This window comes from Camelus ferus, chromosome 24 (genome assembly GCF_009834535.1).
Source record: "Camelus ferus isolate YT-003-E chromosome 24, BCGSAC_Cfer_1.0, whole genome shotgun sequence".
Taxonomy (NCBI): Eukaryota; Metazoa; Chordata; class Mammalia; order Artiodactyla; family Camelidae; genus Camelus; species Camelus ferus.
In genome coordinates, this window is record NC_045719.1 from 14,254,802 (window position 1) to 14,270,963 (window position 16,162).

General features: G+C 39.1%; 1 protein-coding gene across 4 annotated transcripts in view; it reads right to left on the reverse strand.

The window, feature by feature from the left end:
* Positions 1-10,036: 10,036 nt before the first annotated feature.
* Positions 10,037-16,162, reverse strand: part of DSC2 (desmocollin 2) — a 28,120-nt gene continuing 21,994 nt past the window's right edge. For 2 of the 4 annotated variants that reach the window (XM_032467168.1, XM_032467167.1), the window contains exons 13-17: positions 14,945-15,184; positions 14,447-14,571; positions 12,901-13,191; positions 12,306-12,351; positions 12,077-12,218 (exon numbers count right to left, since the gene is read on the reverse strand). In XM_032467168.1, the coding sequence (XP_032323059.1) occupies positions 12,316-12,351; positions 12,901-13,191; positions 14,447-14,571; positions 14,945-15,184 (692 nt within the window). In that variant the 3' untranslated portion in view covers positions 12,077-12,218; positions 12,306-12,315. Of the gene's footprint in view, positions 12,219-12,305; positions 12,352-12,900; positions 13,192-14,446; positions 14,572-14,944; positions 15,185-16,162 lie in introns of all 4 variants that reach the window. The other 2 variants (XM_032467166.1, XM_032467165.1) reach the window with 1 other exon arrangement.

Below are 16,162 nucleotides of genomic sequence, written 5' to 3' on the forward strand. Positions count from 1 at the left end.
TCATATCCCCGGGAGCTCATTTGGGCACCTGTTGTTCAAAGGGCATTGCTCAAGCACGACGGCTGCAGGTGTGAGTGGGCTGACTTCCAGATCCCATGTGTCACTCATCTGATTCACTGCCCCATTAGCCTTCTTTTTTCCCAGAAGTTTAGGAGGACCATCCCTCAGCATCAGCTTGGGCGAGTGACATATCCCCAGCTCAGATGCCTGTCAGCTAGTTAAGGGGCAGAGAAACAGCTTTTCCCATCAGTTCCCTATGGCAGTAAATTATTTAATTCAGCAATTATTATTTACTGTTGATTTTATTGATTGTTGATGATCTAGTCCTTGATTTTATTTACTCAAGATTTATTAATCTTGGCTTGTTGTTTTCTTTTCTGCCCTCCCAGCTTCCCAAGCCCTTCTCTCACTAGATGAGGACTAGCTTTCCGTCAGTCAGCTACTTAGTATTCACGGAACAGGCCAACGCCACAAAAGTTGGGTCTGTTCTGGCGTTGCTTTCAAGCATCACACTTGTGTTTGTCTTTCAGTGTTGCAATGAGCTGCGCACTCTCCTAGTTGGGAACTTCTGGTCTTAACTTGCACACGTCTATGTAAAGTCATACCAGATGCATATTCCTCTAAACAACTCTAATGCAAGGGTCTTGCCCAAATATTAAAAAAACAAAACAAAACAAAAGAAAAAACTAGGAATATTCCTAGTAGGCATATAAGCATGTACCAGAAAGTCTATTTTGTTATCCCTTTCTCGTAAGATTGCAGTGTTCTTGACGTGTGCAATAAAATTTAGCTGTTTCTCCCAGATTCCAAGTTCTGTTCGGATGGTGGTCAGAGAAAGTCTTAATCTTAACTATAATACTTCACTTTTAAAATGAGAATCTCTAATTGGTGATGTTGAGCAAATTTTCATGGTCCTGTTGGCCATCTACATTTCCTCTTCTGCAAAAATATCTGTTCAGTTCTTCTGCCCATATTTTAAATTTGTTTGTTCATTTGTTTGCTTTTTAATTAAGGTACAGTTGATTTAAAATGTTGTATCAGTTCCCAGTGTACAGCGTGGGTGGGCGTGGAGGGCATTACGCTAAGTGAAATGAGTCAGACAGAGAAAGACAAACACTGTAAGATACCACTTACATGTGGAATCTGAAAAAATACAACAAACCAGTGAATATAACAGAAAAGAAACAGACTCACAGATGTAGAGAAGGAACCAGTGGTTACTAGGGGGAGAGGGAAGGGGGAGGGGCAGGATAGAGGGGGAGGGGTAAGAGGCTATCCAAACTATTAGGTATAAAATAAGCTACAAGGCTGTATGTACACCATGGGGAGCACAGCCAATATTTTACATAGCTATAAACAGCAGTATAACCTTCAGAAACTGTGAATCACTGTGTTGTATGCCTGTAACATATAATATTGTACATCAAAGATCCTTCAATTTAAAAAATATGATATTGTAAAATAAATAAATAAATAAAGTTTAAAAAAATAAAATAAAATGAGAATCTCTGACCAAAATCTCCCTGTTTAACCCCCAAAGTAATAAATAGGCTTTTTGTAAGTCTCAGAATAGATGATTCCAAACTCACAGAGGCATCCATAAGAACGTCTTCATTTCCTACTCAAGACAGCATTAAGTAGAGATCACATATTATTTGGAGCAGTTCCTCAACCATCTAGTGATGAATTATGTGATCTCAACTGCTGCACTGTTTCAAAGGTCCAAGCGAAGACTGAAGACCACTGCCTCTCCCCACTCTTATTCTAGGATGGGTGAACAGAACGAGGTTGGGAGTGGACAGGCATGGTGGATGGGACTGACATCTTTTCTCCCATGGTGACCTGCCTTTCTGTAACATTCCCAAGATAACTGACACCAGTGCCGCTCAGTGAGTAACTTTGGTTTGGCACACTGGGAATAAGGCATTCTCTCTCCAGTTCGATATCAGGAAGTAAGAAGCACACACGTGTTCCTATGACATAATGTAACATAAACAGCATCGTGTTTCCTGCCACATTCACTTATAACACACAACGTGTTCCCTGAGAATAGGTGGTCTGAGCCTTACTGCGCCAGGTTCTCCCAGCGAGAGTTTTCCAAACTCATCTATTTGAAGAAGGCAGAACTGCAGGACTGTATTACGGCAATTGGCCAGGAACATGCCAAGTTTTTCTTTTCCAAATTTGTCCAAGGCCCTCTAACTTATTCTGCCCCTTAATCCTTTCTTGTAATTTTGAACAAGTCGGGGGCAATGTTCTTTAGTTCACAAGGTATCTTTGTTCTTGATTATTGTGGAGGCAAAATGAAAGAGACTGTTTGGGCAACAGCATAATATTAGAAAAAATAACAAGGATCCAAGTCAGCACAACCTGGGTGCGCTAATCCCATCTGTGTATAGATTTTAACTGAAGTTTCAAATTGCCCATTCACTTGTTTGCCATAACTGCCCTGGGGTAGGTAGTTTTTAAATTTCTGGCCTCTCCATCATATAAAAATGCACAATTATGCATAAAATTCTTGTATATTACTAGTTACGAAAATGTAAAATTTAAGACTTTCTAGGTTGTGTCTACACACAGACAGAGAGATGCCAAAGCGAGTGTTTGAGGGACAACTTGAGGTCAACAAGTTTTACTCATATGAAAGACGCAAATTGCATAGTGGTTACGGTGTAGATCCTGAAGTCAGATTGCCTAGTTCAAATACTGATTCGGTCACAGCCTAGTACTGCTACCCTGAGCTAGTCATTCAACATTTCTGTGCCTCAGTTCCCTCATCCATAAAATGGGAATAATAATAGTTCTTCATTTGAAAGAGAATAAAAAGAATGAACATATGTAAAGTTTTTACAACATGGCACTTGGTAACTACTAGATACATATTAACTGTCATTTCTATTAAGCATTTCTGTTTATTATTGGAAATGATCCAGGTAAGAGCAGATTACTGATGGTGTGGGAGAGGTTGAATTTTATGAACTAATTTCTTGAGGAAGCTAAAGGTCACAGAAACCAGTGTATTAATGGAGAGGTTGTCTTAAATGGGAAGCAGAGAAAATTCATCCACTATAAAGGTTGGAGGTCAAAGTATACAGTGTAGTTATTGGTAACCTGGTAGACTAGATGAGGGCGTTCTCCTCTGCTTCTACTTTGTCACTGAAATCAGATGCAAAGTTATCTGCTAAGTGAAGAAGGTGGATTAGAGATTTAAATAAAGAGTAGTTATAAAATGGAAAATTGAGCAGATCGGTTTTTGAATTGTTGACTCTAATCCGCAATAAGAAATATTTTTAATGTGAACTGGTACACAGTTTATACATATAATCCGGAACATAAATCTCACCAACAGTACTTATTATTCCTATGTGCAACACACACTGACCATTTCTGTTCACTGCCTTCTAATTCATTAATAATACAGATGGCCATCCTTCAAGTTAACTGGCTGTGTTTCAACCAATTGACTGTGTCTCACAGTTTGAAAAACCCCGAACTTTGGTAGCAGGGCAGAAATGTGGATCAGCACTGAGAGTCAGCCTGGTTTAATGTTTTTTCTTGAGCCAAGTTCCAGGGTTCAAGTAAAATGTATGAAATTGTTGGTAAATGGGGTTTATCCAGTGATGGTGTTTTGCTGAGTAATTACAAAGAGAAGGGAAGGGAAGTTTAGGGTTATGATGGAATAGATTAAAGCAGTGACTAAATAGACTGCAGCTGAAAAAGGAAGGAAATGATGAGATCAATGAAACTATGAAACACTGGTAGAGTTTTGTAAGAGACTGACCAAAAACCTTATTGGAAGCTTTCCTAAAGGGACTTGTTAGCAGACAAAGGAGACCTCAAATGGGGTGTCCTTCGCATGGGGGTTCTTGCCCTCAAGCTGGAAAGAATTCATAGCTGAGGCAGAGGGACAGAGCAAAAGCTGCTTCGTTGCTCAAAAGGAAAGAGGAAAATACACTTGAGTAGGAAAGACACTTGAGTCGGGGAGCTGTAAGACAGGAGAAATCCTACTTGTGGGGTCTTGGCTGGGTCCTTTTATTTGTCCTCTTTGATGCTTCTTTTCTTTCCATTGGCTGTTCCTTTCCTGCTTGCTTTCCAGTTTGTTCTGCTCTGTGGAACAAACACTCTGCAAAAACACAGTCAGGTAACCAGGGACCCTCAAACAGTGTGGTCAAGCTAGGCCGAGCAAGTGAGACCCTAAAACAATGTGGTCATAAAGATTAGAGCTAGTCAGCGCTTTCTATTCCTTTGGGATGGCTGTGCCCATTACTCCAGTACTCTCTGAGGTCAGTTAGAAGTTAATTTTAAACTTTAAAGAAGTCTCTGAACAATGGGTCCGGGTTTCAGTTCCATAGTTCCTGCCTCCCTCAGACTCAAGCAGGAAAAAAAAAAGAAAGCAAAAAGAGACTTTCTAAGTAATTGAGTTTCAGGCACATATCCAGATAAATGATACAAAGTGAAGCATCAGAAGAGTTCTGGGTTTGAGATGGACTCGTGCACTTATGTGGTGAAGACATTTTATCAGAGCCACTTACCAGCTTTGTGTTATCCTGGAGCAAACACCAAGCTAACTGCAACTACCCTTGCCTGCCAGGACGTACAACGTCCCACATGACAGATATTTGCCATACAATCTCTTCGACTTGGGGGAAGTTTGGAAATCAATGTTTCCCTAATACTGAACTACCATTTATTTCACTCATTTAGTTAACAGAGAGTCACAGAAAAGTATAACAAAGTGATTAGATCTAACTCCCCATTTTACTGAAGAAACATACTCCCGAAGAAGGAGTTGCATGATTTATTTAAAGGTGCCGATGAGTTCTAAAAAGGTTGAGATTAAAAACTCAGAATTTTAAACACCTAGTCCTTTCTCTTAAAAAAATTTTATGGAGCTAAATTAATCTGTTAAACTCAAAATGGTTCAAACCCATAGTGCTGGATTTTTCTTTCCTGTTTAAACCTAAGATGTATTGGCAGGTTTTAAATTATTATTATTATTGGAAGAAACAGTACACCTAATTATAACCATAAAAAACAACACTGTATCTACAAGTTAAATCCTGTTCTAGTTTTTAGGAAACAATCCAAATTATTTTACTGCAAACAATCAATGAACCATGTAGAGTTTCAGAAATACTTTCACTAATTGGAAGTTTTTTAAATGATATTTATTCTCATAAGATTTCTGTGTTATTCAGAAAGGAGGAATTTTAATTACTGATTGTTTAGGTGAAAATTTTGTATGAGATAAGGGAAATGTTAAAATAATTAGATATTGCTATTTTTTATTTAAAAAATAAAGAAAATACAGGCTTCAGGCCAGACCACAACGTTACAATGTTTAAAATATAACAAAGACTCAGTTTGGTGTTCATTGTGCAAAGACTGACTTCGATTGGGTCTGTGGCAGGAGGAAGAGGGAACGGCTTGGCTTGCTACAAAATGAACGGTTTACTTGGTTTACCCACCCTTGCACTCATGCGACTATTGTTTAAAATATTTCATTTGGTATGTCTAGTAAATTGATTACTTTTTTGTAGTCTAGCTAGCACATGAAAATGTACCCGATGATAAATTCTGTGTGCTGACGTAACCTGTAAAGACCAAAATCACACGAGTGCACTCAATTATAATATGAGATGATGAAATATTTTCTTCTTTTTTTTGCAATTCAATCATTTACTGTGAGTATACTACGTTCATTGTAACCTTGACATTATAAGGCTAAGATTTAAAGATTTTTTTTCTCACAGGTCCGTAAATCTCCAAAAAACCTAATGCCAGTGAACTTTTCTTGTTATTTCATTTTATTAATGTCCCCCTGATTTTATAAATAATAAATGCTTTTTGTAAAGTGAAAACACAAACATAAATGAAGAAATATTTCATCTGGAGATCACCACCTAACATTTTAGTATATTACATAGAGTCTTATGTTTATGTGAATTTGGAAATAACACTGACCTGGAGAATTGTCCTACTTTTTCATTAATACTAGATTTTATGACTTATTTGATTAAATAGCCTTCAAAATAAAATAATTGCATGATATTCCATTATCATCATCACAACAATAATAGCCACATTTATTCTCATAAGATGTCTATATGTGGTAGGCAAAAGAGGAGTTTAAATTACTGATGTATTGATGAGCCAGGCACTAAGACAAGGATCTTTATATGTATTACCTCATTTACTCCTATTTTGTCCCCATTTTATATGTAAGAAAGCTGAGGCTTCCCTGGCTTATCAAGACTCTTCAGTTAGTGAGAACAAAGCTGAAATCTGGATTCACGTCCTTCAGGCCACGAAGTCAGTGCCCCTGGTCAGTATGTCCATTATCCCCAGTTACGGTACCTTGTATCACAATAACACATTACAGATCACTTACCTTCCTATCATGGGACACTTAGTTTATTTCCAATTATCCACATATTTCACATCACTGAGATAAGCATCCTTGCACGTATGGGGACTCTCTACACCATTATCTTACCTTCCCAGGATAAATTATTTTTATCTGACTTGGCTGTTAATTTTGCATCAAAGTTCTGTCTGTTGGTCCCCACACCCCTCCTTTCAACTCTGGCTTTTAGGACCTCATGTCCTTGGTTTCTAGAAATTTTCCAGTTGGCTCACTTTCCATGGAAACACTCCTTGAGCTGAAGTCTTGACTTTTCCCCATAGCCCTTCTCTGTTTCATAGGCATCTCTGAAGGTTGCTGCCCTCCTGATCATCCAGTGAGCCTTTCCTGTCACCTTACCTGACTTGGCTTCCACACACAGCACAAGGGCTGCCAAGCAGCTGCCACCTCGTGGACAGAGTCACATGTTGCACCTGGTGTTGACTTTCCTGGTCCCTTTGTCTCTGGAGAGTTGACAATCCAGATTTGTTTTTGGACTGAAGCAACGTAATCTGCACGCATGTTACCGGCTAGCAGCATTCACGTGTGTGGCGAAATTGGTTCATCTGTACTGAGTGTTTACTGAGTGTCCTCGTCCCATGATTCTAGTTCCCCTCCATGTGGTTGGCAGGAATCACGGCGTACAGAGTATATTCTAAAATTGTTACTTTACTGAATTGTGGAATTTTACTAATTGATGTATTTCCACTCTTTGGTACCTTCCTAGCATCTTGCTTAATGTATCTTGTATAAAGAAGCAAACTTAAAATACTTCAGTTTCATAAACTTCCAAATAATCACCTAAAGTTAAAATCCTTGCTTCATAAACTTCCAAATAATCACCTAATCCTAAAGTTACTAACCCCTATCCGTGGCTCTTAAACGTTAAAGGATGTAAAAGTGACCTAGGAAACTCATTAAAAAGTGCAGACTCTGCAAACTTCTTCCCGATAGCCTGCCATCCCTGTGATGCTGGTTCAATAGGGATCTTAGTTTTAACACACACCACGGCTGATTGATTCTGTTGCAGATGATCTGTGAACCACACTCTTAAAAAGCAGCGCAAATAAATATTTCAGCAAGTTCACACGAATATTTGTCAACTGTGAAAGAAACAGCATTTTGCTCTCTTCTCACTCCTGCATCCGAACATAACCGAAAAAGAGCTGGCACCTTGTAGCAACTCCGCGGAGCTAACCTCTTGGGTCCACCCAGATTTTCTGCAAGGGCACAAGGGACGGTCACAAAGAAGCTAAAGAATGACACAAAACAGCCCCAGAATTTTCCCTTGCACCAAGTACTACTACACACAGAAGGCCACCAGTGAGAGCCTTCTCTTTGGTCTCCTATGTATCTAGAATTTAGAACACACAATGGGTTTAAAAGTAAGGAATATGCCTCAAAGCCGTGACACAGTAATATTCCTCTATAACATAAGGTGTAGGTTTTTAAAAATAAGTAAGATCAAACTGTTCTGCTTACCTAACTCTGTATTAGAGCACTTGCTTCCTTTTTTATGTGCGACCTTTTTAGCATCACGTTTTGTTTTACACGAAGACTGTATATCACGTTTCCATTTAAAATGCTGCTGAGTGATGCATTAATTTGCTTCCTCTGAAAAAGTTCAACAAAAGTGACTTAACTTGCTCCTTAGTTTGGTGTAGTAAGGGATGCGGGGTGGAGGGAGAAGACCTTTCTGGGAAGGAAAACCAGGATCTCGTTTTTAGGATTTCTGTCCTCAGACTGAAACCCAGACCCAGAAGAGAGGAAATAATAGAGGAAAGCCTATGAATGATTTAAAAAAAAAAAAAAGGCAAAAAACCGAGAAGCAAAACCGAGCTATTGTGTAGTAAGCCTTGCCCACCATTAGCTGAATAGGTTTGTTCCTTACAAGCAGTTGAGAGAACAGTAGGGCGGGCTCCATCTTCTCTGGCATCTTCCAGGAGATGCTGTGAGCTCACAGTACCAGCCATCGCCTCCCAGGCTCGCAGCCGCACATTCCTTTTCCTTCCCTCTGGTCTTCTCCGGAGGCTTTCTTCTCTCTCGCTGCCCACTGAGGTTACAGAATGCTCTCCCACTGACTCGGGGGAAGCTCTCAGATCCGCTCCAACTTCCCTGCCTTCTGGTTTCTCAAGATACTTACTTGAGTCAAGGCCTGACTTTCAACAGCTTGTAATTCACTTGGCTTTGGCAAACCCACGCGGATCACTTCCTGGATTCCTCAAACGCAAGCGACTGTTGTTTCTCCCCAGGGGCTTAGTGGGTCGTTCTTTAGCAGGTTATTATTTTGGCTACAGTGCTGGAACGTGTTGGTAACGAGAGGCTGGTCAGAGATGTGATTTTTCACGTTGGTCAGTGAGTTTCACGTTGAGGGAAAAATGGTTCTTTAGGCAAAGTTGCAGCCTAATCTCAGTCACGCGCCTACTGCACATATGAACTCATTCAGCCACCCATCGCTCACAGGACAGGCATATTGAGAACCCCCCGTTCTACGCGCTGGGCGTACAGTATGGAAAGCAGAGGGACAAGAACTTCCGAGGGTCACGTTCAGTGTGGTGCAGCTGCTGTCTTCGTCCTGCTGAAGCAGCATTTTGTAGGAGAATCTCTGAGTTTGCCTCCTGAGGTTCCAGATGGTTTATTGGGAATTTTATCTGCTTTTCATTTAAGCCTCAAGATGTATCACACTGACTTGTGGGCTATGGATACAATTTGTAGCTTCCTGAGTACCATACATAAGAGACTTAGACACTATTACAAGCCATGGAGTTCCCAAGGACCATCACAGGTGAAACACCGATCCAGCTTCTGGGAGCAATGAATGGGAACATCATGGCAAGATGCCAGCTGTGGAGCAAAGTGGAGCCTGGAGCTGTGATCACCCCCAACTCTGGCGTCCTCTGCTCCTACGATAATAGGAGCAGCCAACATACGTACTAAGAGCTAACTCGGGGCCAAGTTAACTCTTTTAACGCTGACAACAAAACTAAGAAGTAGGCTCCTCCAACCCCCTCAACACAGGTTATGCAAGCAAGGAAACCAGACTCCAAGTCTGAGTGACTTCTCAGTCCCACAGCCAATCAGGGCAGAGCTGGGCGTTTACGTCATCAACACAGTCTCTCTGGAGTGTTTGCACTTAGGTTACCATGGTGACTGCCCAGTAGACTTAAACTCCCAGGGAAGCCATTGCTTGCCTCTGAGGCAAAGCCATTCTCCAGCAGAACAGCTAAGAGAGCAGCTAAGGATGGGCTTGACGGGGGATCTTAAGCATACGTGATTTTTATAGGGGTTTAGAATCAGCACCTATTTTAAGAAGTGAGTGTCCTTCTTTCCATCCAGTGTGAACAGGCAAAGTGTTTCATAGTGTTTCAAGCAAAGCAATCCTTTGCAGATGTTTCAGCAATTCCTCCCACGTATGTGCTGAGCCACTGGATATGTAAGATTCGGTTGTCAGGTGATCATTAGGAACATATGCTCAACTGACGAATATTCTAAAGTCAAAAAAAGAAAACCTTTTTCACTATCCTATTTTCTTCACTGATTTTTGTTAGTATGAAATGGGTTGTACATGTGACTTGTTGAGAATTATTTAGTTTTATTGGGAGTATCTTTCTTTAGGTGGACCACTCTGTGTGATTTTCATGCTTAAAAACCAGCTTTTATTCAAATGTCTCACAGCCACCCTAGGAAAGATATATTATTATCCCCCATTTTATGATGAAAAAGCCACAGAGAAATTATGCAACTTAACCAATATCCCATAGCATCACAAGCTTTAGAATAGTAAAATTAGATAAATGTGGCGGTAACAACGGACCAATTACCTCTCCAAATCAAACTGTGAAATTCTAAAAAACGTAGAACAGGATTCTAAAAAGAGACTCACTTCTCTAAGTAAGAAAAATACAATCCCACAAGCTCATATCACACACATGATTAACAAACACACTGATTTTTAAAAACTATTTGGTTTACTTTATCATAACTATTAATATACAAGAATTTTATACATAATTTATTAAAAATAACTTTGAGAAATAGTATTTTTGACTGAGCAGTAAACTATTGAAAAGATAAACTGATTAGTGAATAAATTACCCAATGTTAATCCTTAAAATTAATTGTTATAAGCCAGCCTTGTGAATTCAAACTAGTCATAGTATTACCAATCCTAAGTATTAGAAATACATTTAAAATGTTCATATGGTTAGTATACACTAGAAAATTCACTGACTAAAATAAGGTGTGAAACCTAGCCGAGGAATCTGGTTGACTATTAGGTTTAATTTTGTCTCATTCTTTCAAAATTTAAATAGTTTGGACCACTTCCACATTTGTTAAAACCTGTAATCTTAAAATATTAAAAAAAACCTTTACAAACACATAGACATAACTAGCCATCTCTTCTAAAAACTATAAACAGTTATTCCTAGAGAGTTTGCACAATCCCTGTATTTCAAAGCTTATTTCAAAACCATCACTATTTTGCATTCATAAACTGTACCCTTGCAATAATGAACTGCAAATATACTATTATATACTAAACAGCCACATCCCAATTTTAATTACACTATTCCTCGTTAACATAGAATGCTGCAGCTAATAAAAGCATGACATATTTCTACAGTTCAAAGGCAAAATTAAAGCTTCTTTGTTGAGATAATGAAGCAATTACTAAGATACTTGAGACAAAATCAACATTACATTGATTTCAAGAAAAATCAAGAATATGTGTGCTTGCATAAAACAGAAACACAGAATATCCCACTTTATAAGAAAGATGGCTTTTAAAAATATTTAGATTCTCCAACCCAAGTAGGAATTCAAAAACAAAAAGAAAAGAAAGAGAGAAAGGAAAAAAAGAGGGAGATGGGGAAAGAAGGGGGGGCGGGGGGGGGGGGAAGAGAGCGAGAGAACCAAAGACCAAAACCTTGCAGGAATAAAAATACATTCTTAAAGCATTTTTTTAAACTTAAATTTTGTGGAGAAGATGCGTAACAGAAATGTAGATTCAGTGCTGGATTTCACAGGGAATACAAGGTAGAAACTAAATAAACTCCACCAAAATGGAATTATAATAACAGTCAGTGTTTGGAGGGGAATCCCCCTTTGCATTGTGAAGAAAGGCCATGTTACAAGACTAAAAGAGGATCAAGAATGCAGTTTATACACTTCAGAATATTTAGGAGAACAGCAGCCTTCAAGCACCACACAATTAATTGATCGGGTAACTGAAGATAATGTTAAAGCAAGGTGTCTACAATTTTCCATCCAGTTATACTTCAAGTAGTCTATAAATTAATGATATTTTATTGCACTATGAATTAGCTGCTGTCATTATACCCAAATGTAAACAAAAACACAGACTTTCTTAATTTTTCTATCTGTAGGTGTCCACAGGTGGAAAGCAAGTAATTAAAAACTATGTCAAGATCAGGAAATTTGTGTACTTACTTACAGCATCTCTCTGTAAATGTGCATTTGACTAAAGAGATCCCATCAAAAAAAGGGGAAAAGCCTGAAACATAGCATTTTCTACTTTTAAAAAATCCTGGCTTGTAATAATAATAATAAAGAAGAAAAGAAAGCCATTGGCTTTTGTAGACTAATTGGAACGCACTCATCTCTTCATGCATGTTTCCGCTAATGTCCTAAATTTGGGTTCCAAGTGATCCAAAAAGTCAAGCCCATCTTCTTCTTGCCGTTCACTGCAACAACCCACAGAACCAGCAGTCGAGCCCCTCCCTTCGTAGTTATATGTAAGGACGTAGTCTTGGGCATGCGTGTGATTGGTATCCTGGTCACACAGCCGGACTCTCTGCCGAGAGGAAAAACACAACATATCTTATTATTATTATCTTAAACACCAAAACTTACTAGCATAAAAATAATGGCTTTGATTTACCTTTCATTGTTTAATTTTTAATCAGAGTGTGTCCTCTAATGGATTCCTACATGTAAAAAACGCACATGATTGGTCTAGATCATAAATCACACCATCAATTCACTATATAAGCATGTTTCTAAAAGTCACACATGTGGCAGCAAGAATACAAGTGTTCGTTTTCAGTCATCACGGCTTCCCCTTTCAAAATTATGGCTACAGGGAAATGCATCCACTAAACTGAACACGGATGATGTGGGCTCAGAGCTTCCCAGAGAGGCAGAGTGACTGCAAGCTGGAATCACCTTGGGCCACACTTTTGGTTTTTAAGCCACAACTTGTCTGATGGGAAATGGTAACACACAAAGTCACGAGAAAAATCATTTCAATATGGTCTCATTATTTCAGTAAGAATTAAAAACCAAACAAAATTTCCACCGAACACCTGAATCAAAAATTAAGGAAGAATGCCCGAAATCAAACTTAAGGAAGAACAAATTTCCAGTGAGTAGATTAATAATTAATTGAAAAGGAAGGTCAGATCACTAAATTGTAATCATTTAGAAAGTGGAAAAGAGATCAAAATAGATTGGTAGGATACTTAGGGAAAACTCACTTCACCAAGACGGGGCTGAGTAAAAGAATACCACTCTGAGTGAGCGTATTTGCAGTTTTCCACCTCGACTTGTCCACCTCTGCAGGAATCCAGGGTGTGCTGTCCACCTCCCTTACACGACTCCAGGGTGTGATGCTGCCCGGCCCCCCGGCACGATTCCAAGGTCTGATGTCCTCCTTTCACCATTTCAATGGTCTCCTGGCCTCTGCCTTTCACTCCTGACCCCATGGTGCCACAGATGCCCTGCGCTGAACTGCCCACAGTATGGGCTGAGAAGCCATTGGTGGAACACTGAAAGGAAACAGTTGGCGTTGGGGAAATATGGAGGACCAAAAAATGAGAAAAAGAACAAACCATGCAGACAATGCTGTGCATTTTCACTCTAGAAGGTAAGCATTCTGAGGGCAAGAACTAGGTCTATCTTGGCAACCCTGGTACCTAACTGAATACTGTAACCCCAGCAGTTCATGCAGCATGCAATGCAAAAAGCAAACTGCGGATGTTAAGTGGTCCGAAACGAGACAAATCAAAAAGCTGAACGTATACGCCTTCTTTAAAAACTTCTCAGGCAACTGTACAACTTCATTTATTGAATCTTTCCAGCATCTCACACCTCAAGACCAAGATTCCACACTATTGTCTCACATAGATATACCCCGCTTGGTTTAAATTCATTCCCTGCACCTGACTGACACAGAAACAGGCAGAGGAATTGGCATTTGTTTTTGCTGTCTAATTGAGTTCCCCTTCAACTAAAACAAAAATAATAGAAATAGAAGTTGTCATAGAAATCTTGGCAGCAATACTAAATCCCTGTGATCTAATTACATAAAAATAAATCAGCCAAGAATATAAGAACACCAAACCTCTGGCCACTGATTTTCTGTGTTATGTTTTTGTAGGAAGCTCTAAGTTTTATTTTTTTTCCCAGTACTTTCCTAGAGGCCAACATCCTTTTGTTTTCTAAATCCTTCCTGCTCTAACCACCGATACTGCATTTCGTAGGGAATTTACTTGTTCATGATCCACATACCAGGTTGCAAATCAAAGCTGAAGCAGTGTTAGCATTACTCTTTCATATATCTGCCCTCAGGCTTGTTTCTAACCTACATTAGACCCTGAAAGCCTCCATTAAAGTTCTTCCCACGCTGATCAAAGCCTGGTCATTTTATTGCTGTGGCCAGAAAAAAATAAATAAAACCATTATGCTGATGATCTGTGAATAATTAAATACAACATTTTTTCAGCACAACTGGCAGTTTCAATATATAAAAAAGACTGGGCCCAAAGTTGAAGCCATGAAACACTGGAAATAGAACATAATAATGACACCCCAAAGGATTTTTCCTAAGTAACACTATATGGCCAAATTGAAAGGGCACATATCCCCATGGGGTCAATGTCATTTTATCTGTCCCCTGGGACGGATGACATTTTATATATTGTAAGTTACCTGATTTCAAAACGACTTTGCTGGGAAAAAATAATTATAGTTGGTTAGGCCAATTTATCCTTTGTATTTATTTTGAAAAGACAAATGATTTACCACTCTGTCGTCGCCAGGAGCTTCAGTGTTTGACACGATGAGATTCTGCTGGGCTAAATCATCAGGAAATACTTTCGGCTTTTTGGCCGCCCCAGAAGCCCCACAAACTAAGGTAAACAGGATACCTGGTGGATGAGAGAAATTACTTCCATTTATCATAAAGCAATGTTATGAATTTATGATGACAAATACGAAGACAACTTCCCAGAAAACGTAAATATCATTGCTTGTGTCAAAGCAACACCCCATAGGAAAGCCTGCCTTAACCAGATATGCCACAAATAACGCACTAAATGCTCTATTTCTGAGTTGAATTTTATGTCTATGCTGAGACAGCACCAGAACTGTATCTAAAGGCACTTTCAATATATAAATTAGTGTATTCAATAGAAATATAGCTATATACAAATGAACAGCCATAGATGTCAGTGTTAATTCTAAGACTATGTCCTGAAAGTTGTTTCAAAGGCCATCATTCGAAATCATGAAAGGACTCACAAAATAGCAGTGCGATGCCCAACAAAATGGCAAGGATGGCCCACTTTCCAAGCATTATTCCTCTGTTGTTGCCGGTCTGTGGACTGATGCGAAGGTTGCAGTCATTTTCGGTAACACAGTCACACACTACAACGTTTACTTGAGTGACAAGTGACTGGCCAAGTCTATCCGTAACTCTGATAGGTACTGTATATTGTCCAAACTGGGGGTCATTCTGATAGGAGAGCCGGGCTGCTGTATCTGAAAGAAAATAAAACCGAGTATTATAGACTGTGATGGTTTCTCGCAAGCATAGATTCCTAGTGACAGGGGGTCATCATGTTTCCCTACAAATGGGTATTCCTGATGGGAATGGCACAAGTGCTACAAGACTGTAAATGTGAACAGGTGGAGGAGTTATAGAAGTTTGCCGGCGCTGGCCTCTTCTTATAAAGGTCTCCTGGCTTTTGTAATAATACGTTTTATCAGTCCATAAACAAATCCTTCCCGTCACAAATAACAGACGTGCTAAGAGATTGGTTTTTATCACATCTTTAAAAATTTTAATATAACCAGTCAGTATACATTCTTTCATGCGTGATTCACCAGAGAACTTCATAGTCTAGAATTCTGGATGTTTCCCCTTACTTTGTTTTCATACATTGTGCCAAACCTTGAACATATTATCAAGGCATGAGTCATGCTGCCGGAACTTCTCATGGTCCTACAGGACACTGGGACCAACTGGATATATTTTAGTTTCCAAGTATTTCTTTTTTTAAGGTCAAGAGTACAAAATATCCAGGCCAAAATCCAACGCAGTCTTGGGCACAGAGCCAAAAATATACAACTACTCTGAATGTAGATTACACGTGCCCAAGGCCAAGAATAACCCCTCCCCACTTAACAGGCCCAGTGGGACATTTTCATTATTTTTATGGTGTTTAAAGCTCTAAACATAAACTTGGATATTTGAGTAAAAAAAAAAAACTTATTGAATTAAGTCAATTTTTAAAGAAAGCATGGTTAACTCAGTAATTCTACGTGTAAGAAATTATAAAAGACTAACAAAACTAAAATTTATGACTCACAATTGCTATGGCTTATTGCACTGATTATCTTGTTTATGTCCCCAAATAATCCCATTTTCCATGTGGGTAAACTGATGCCCAGGGAGAATAAATAGCCTGGCCAGACCCAAAGCCTCTTCACAGTGCGTTCTTTTTAACTTGGTGTTTC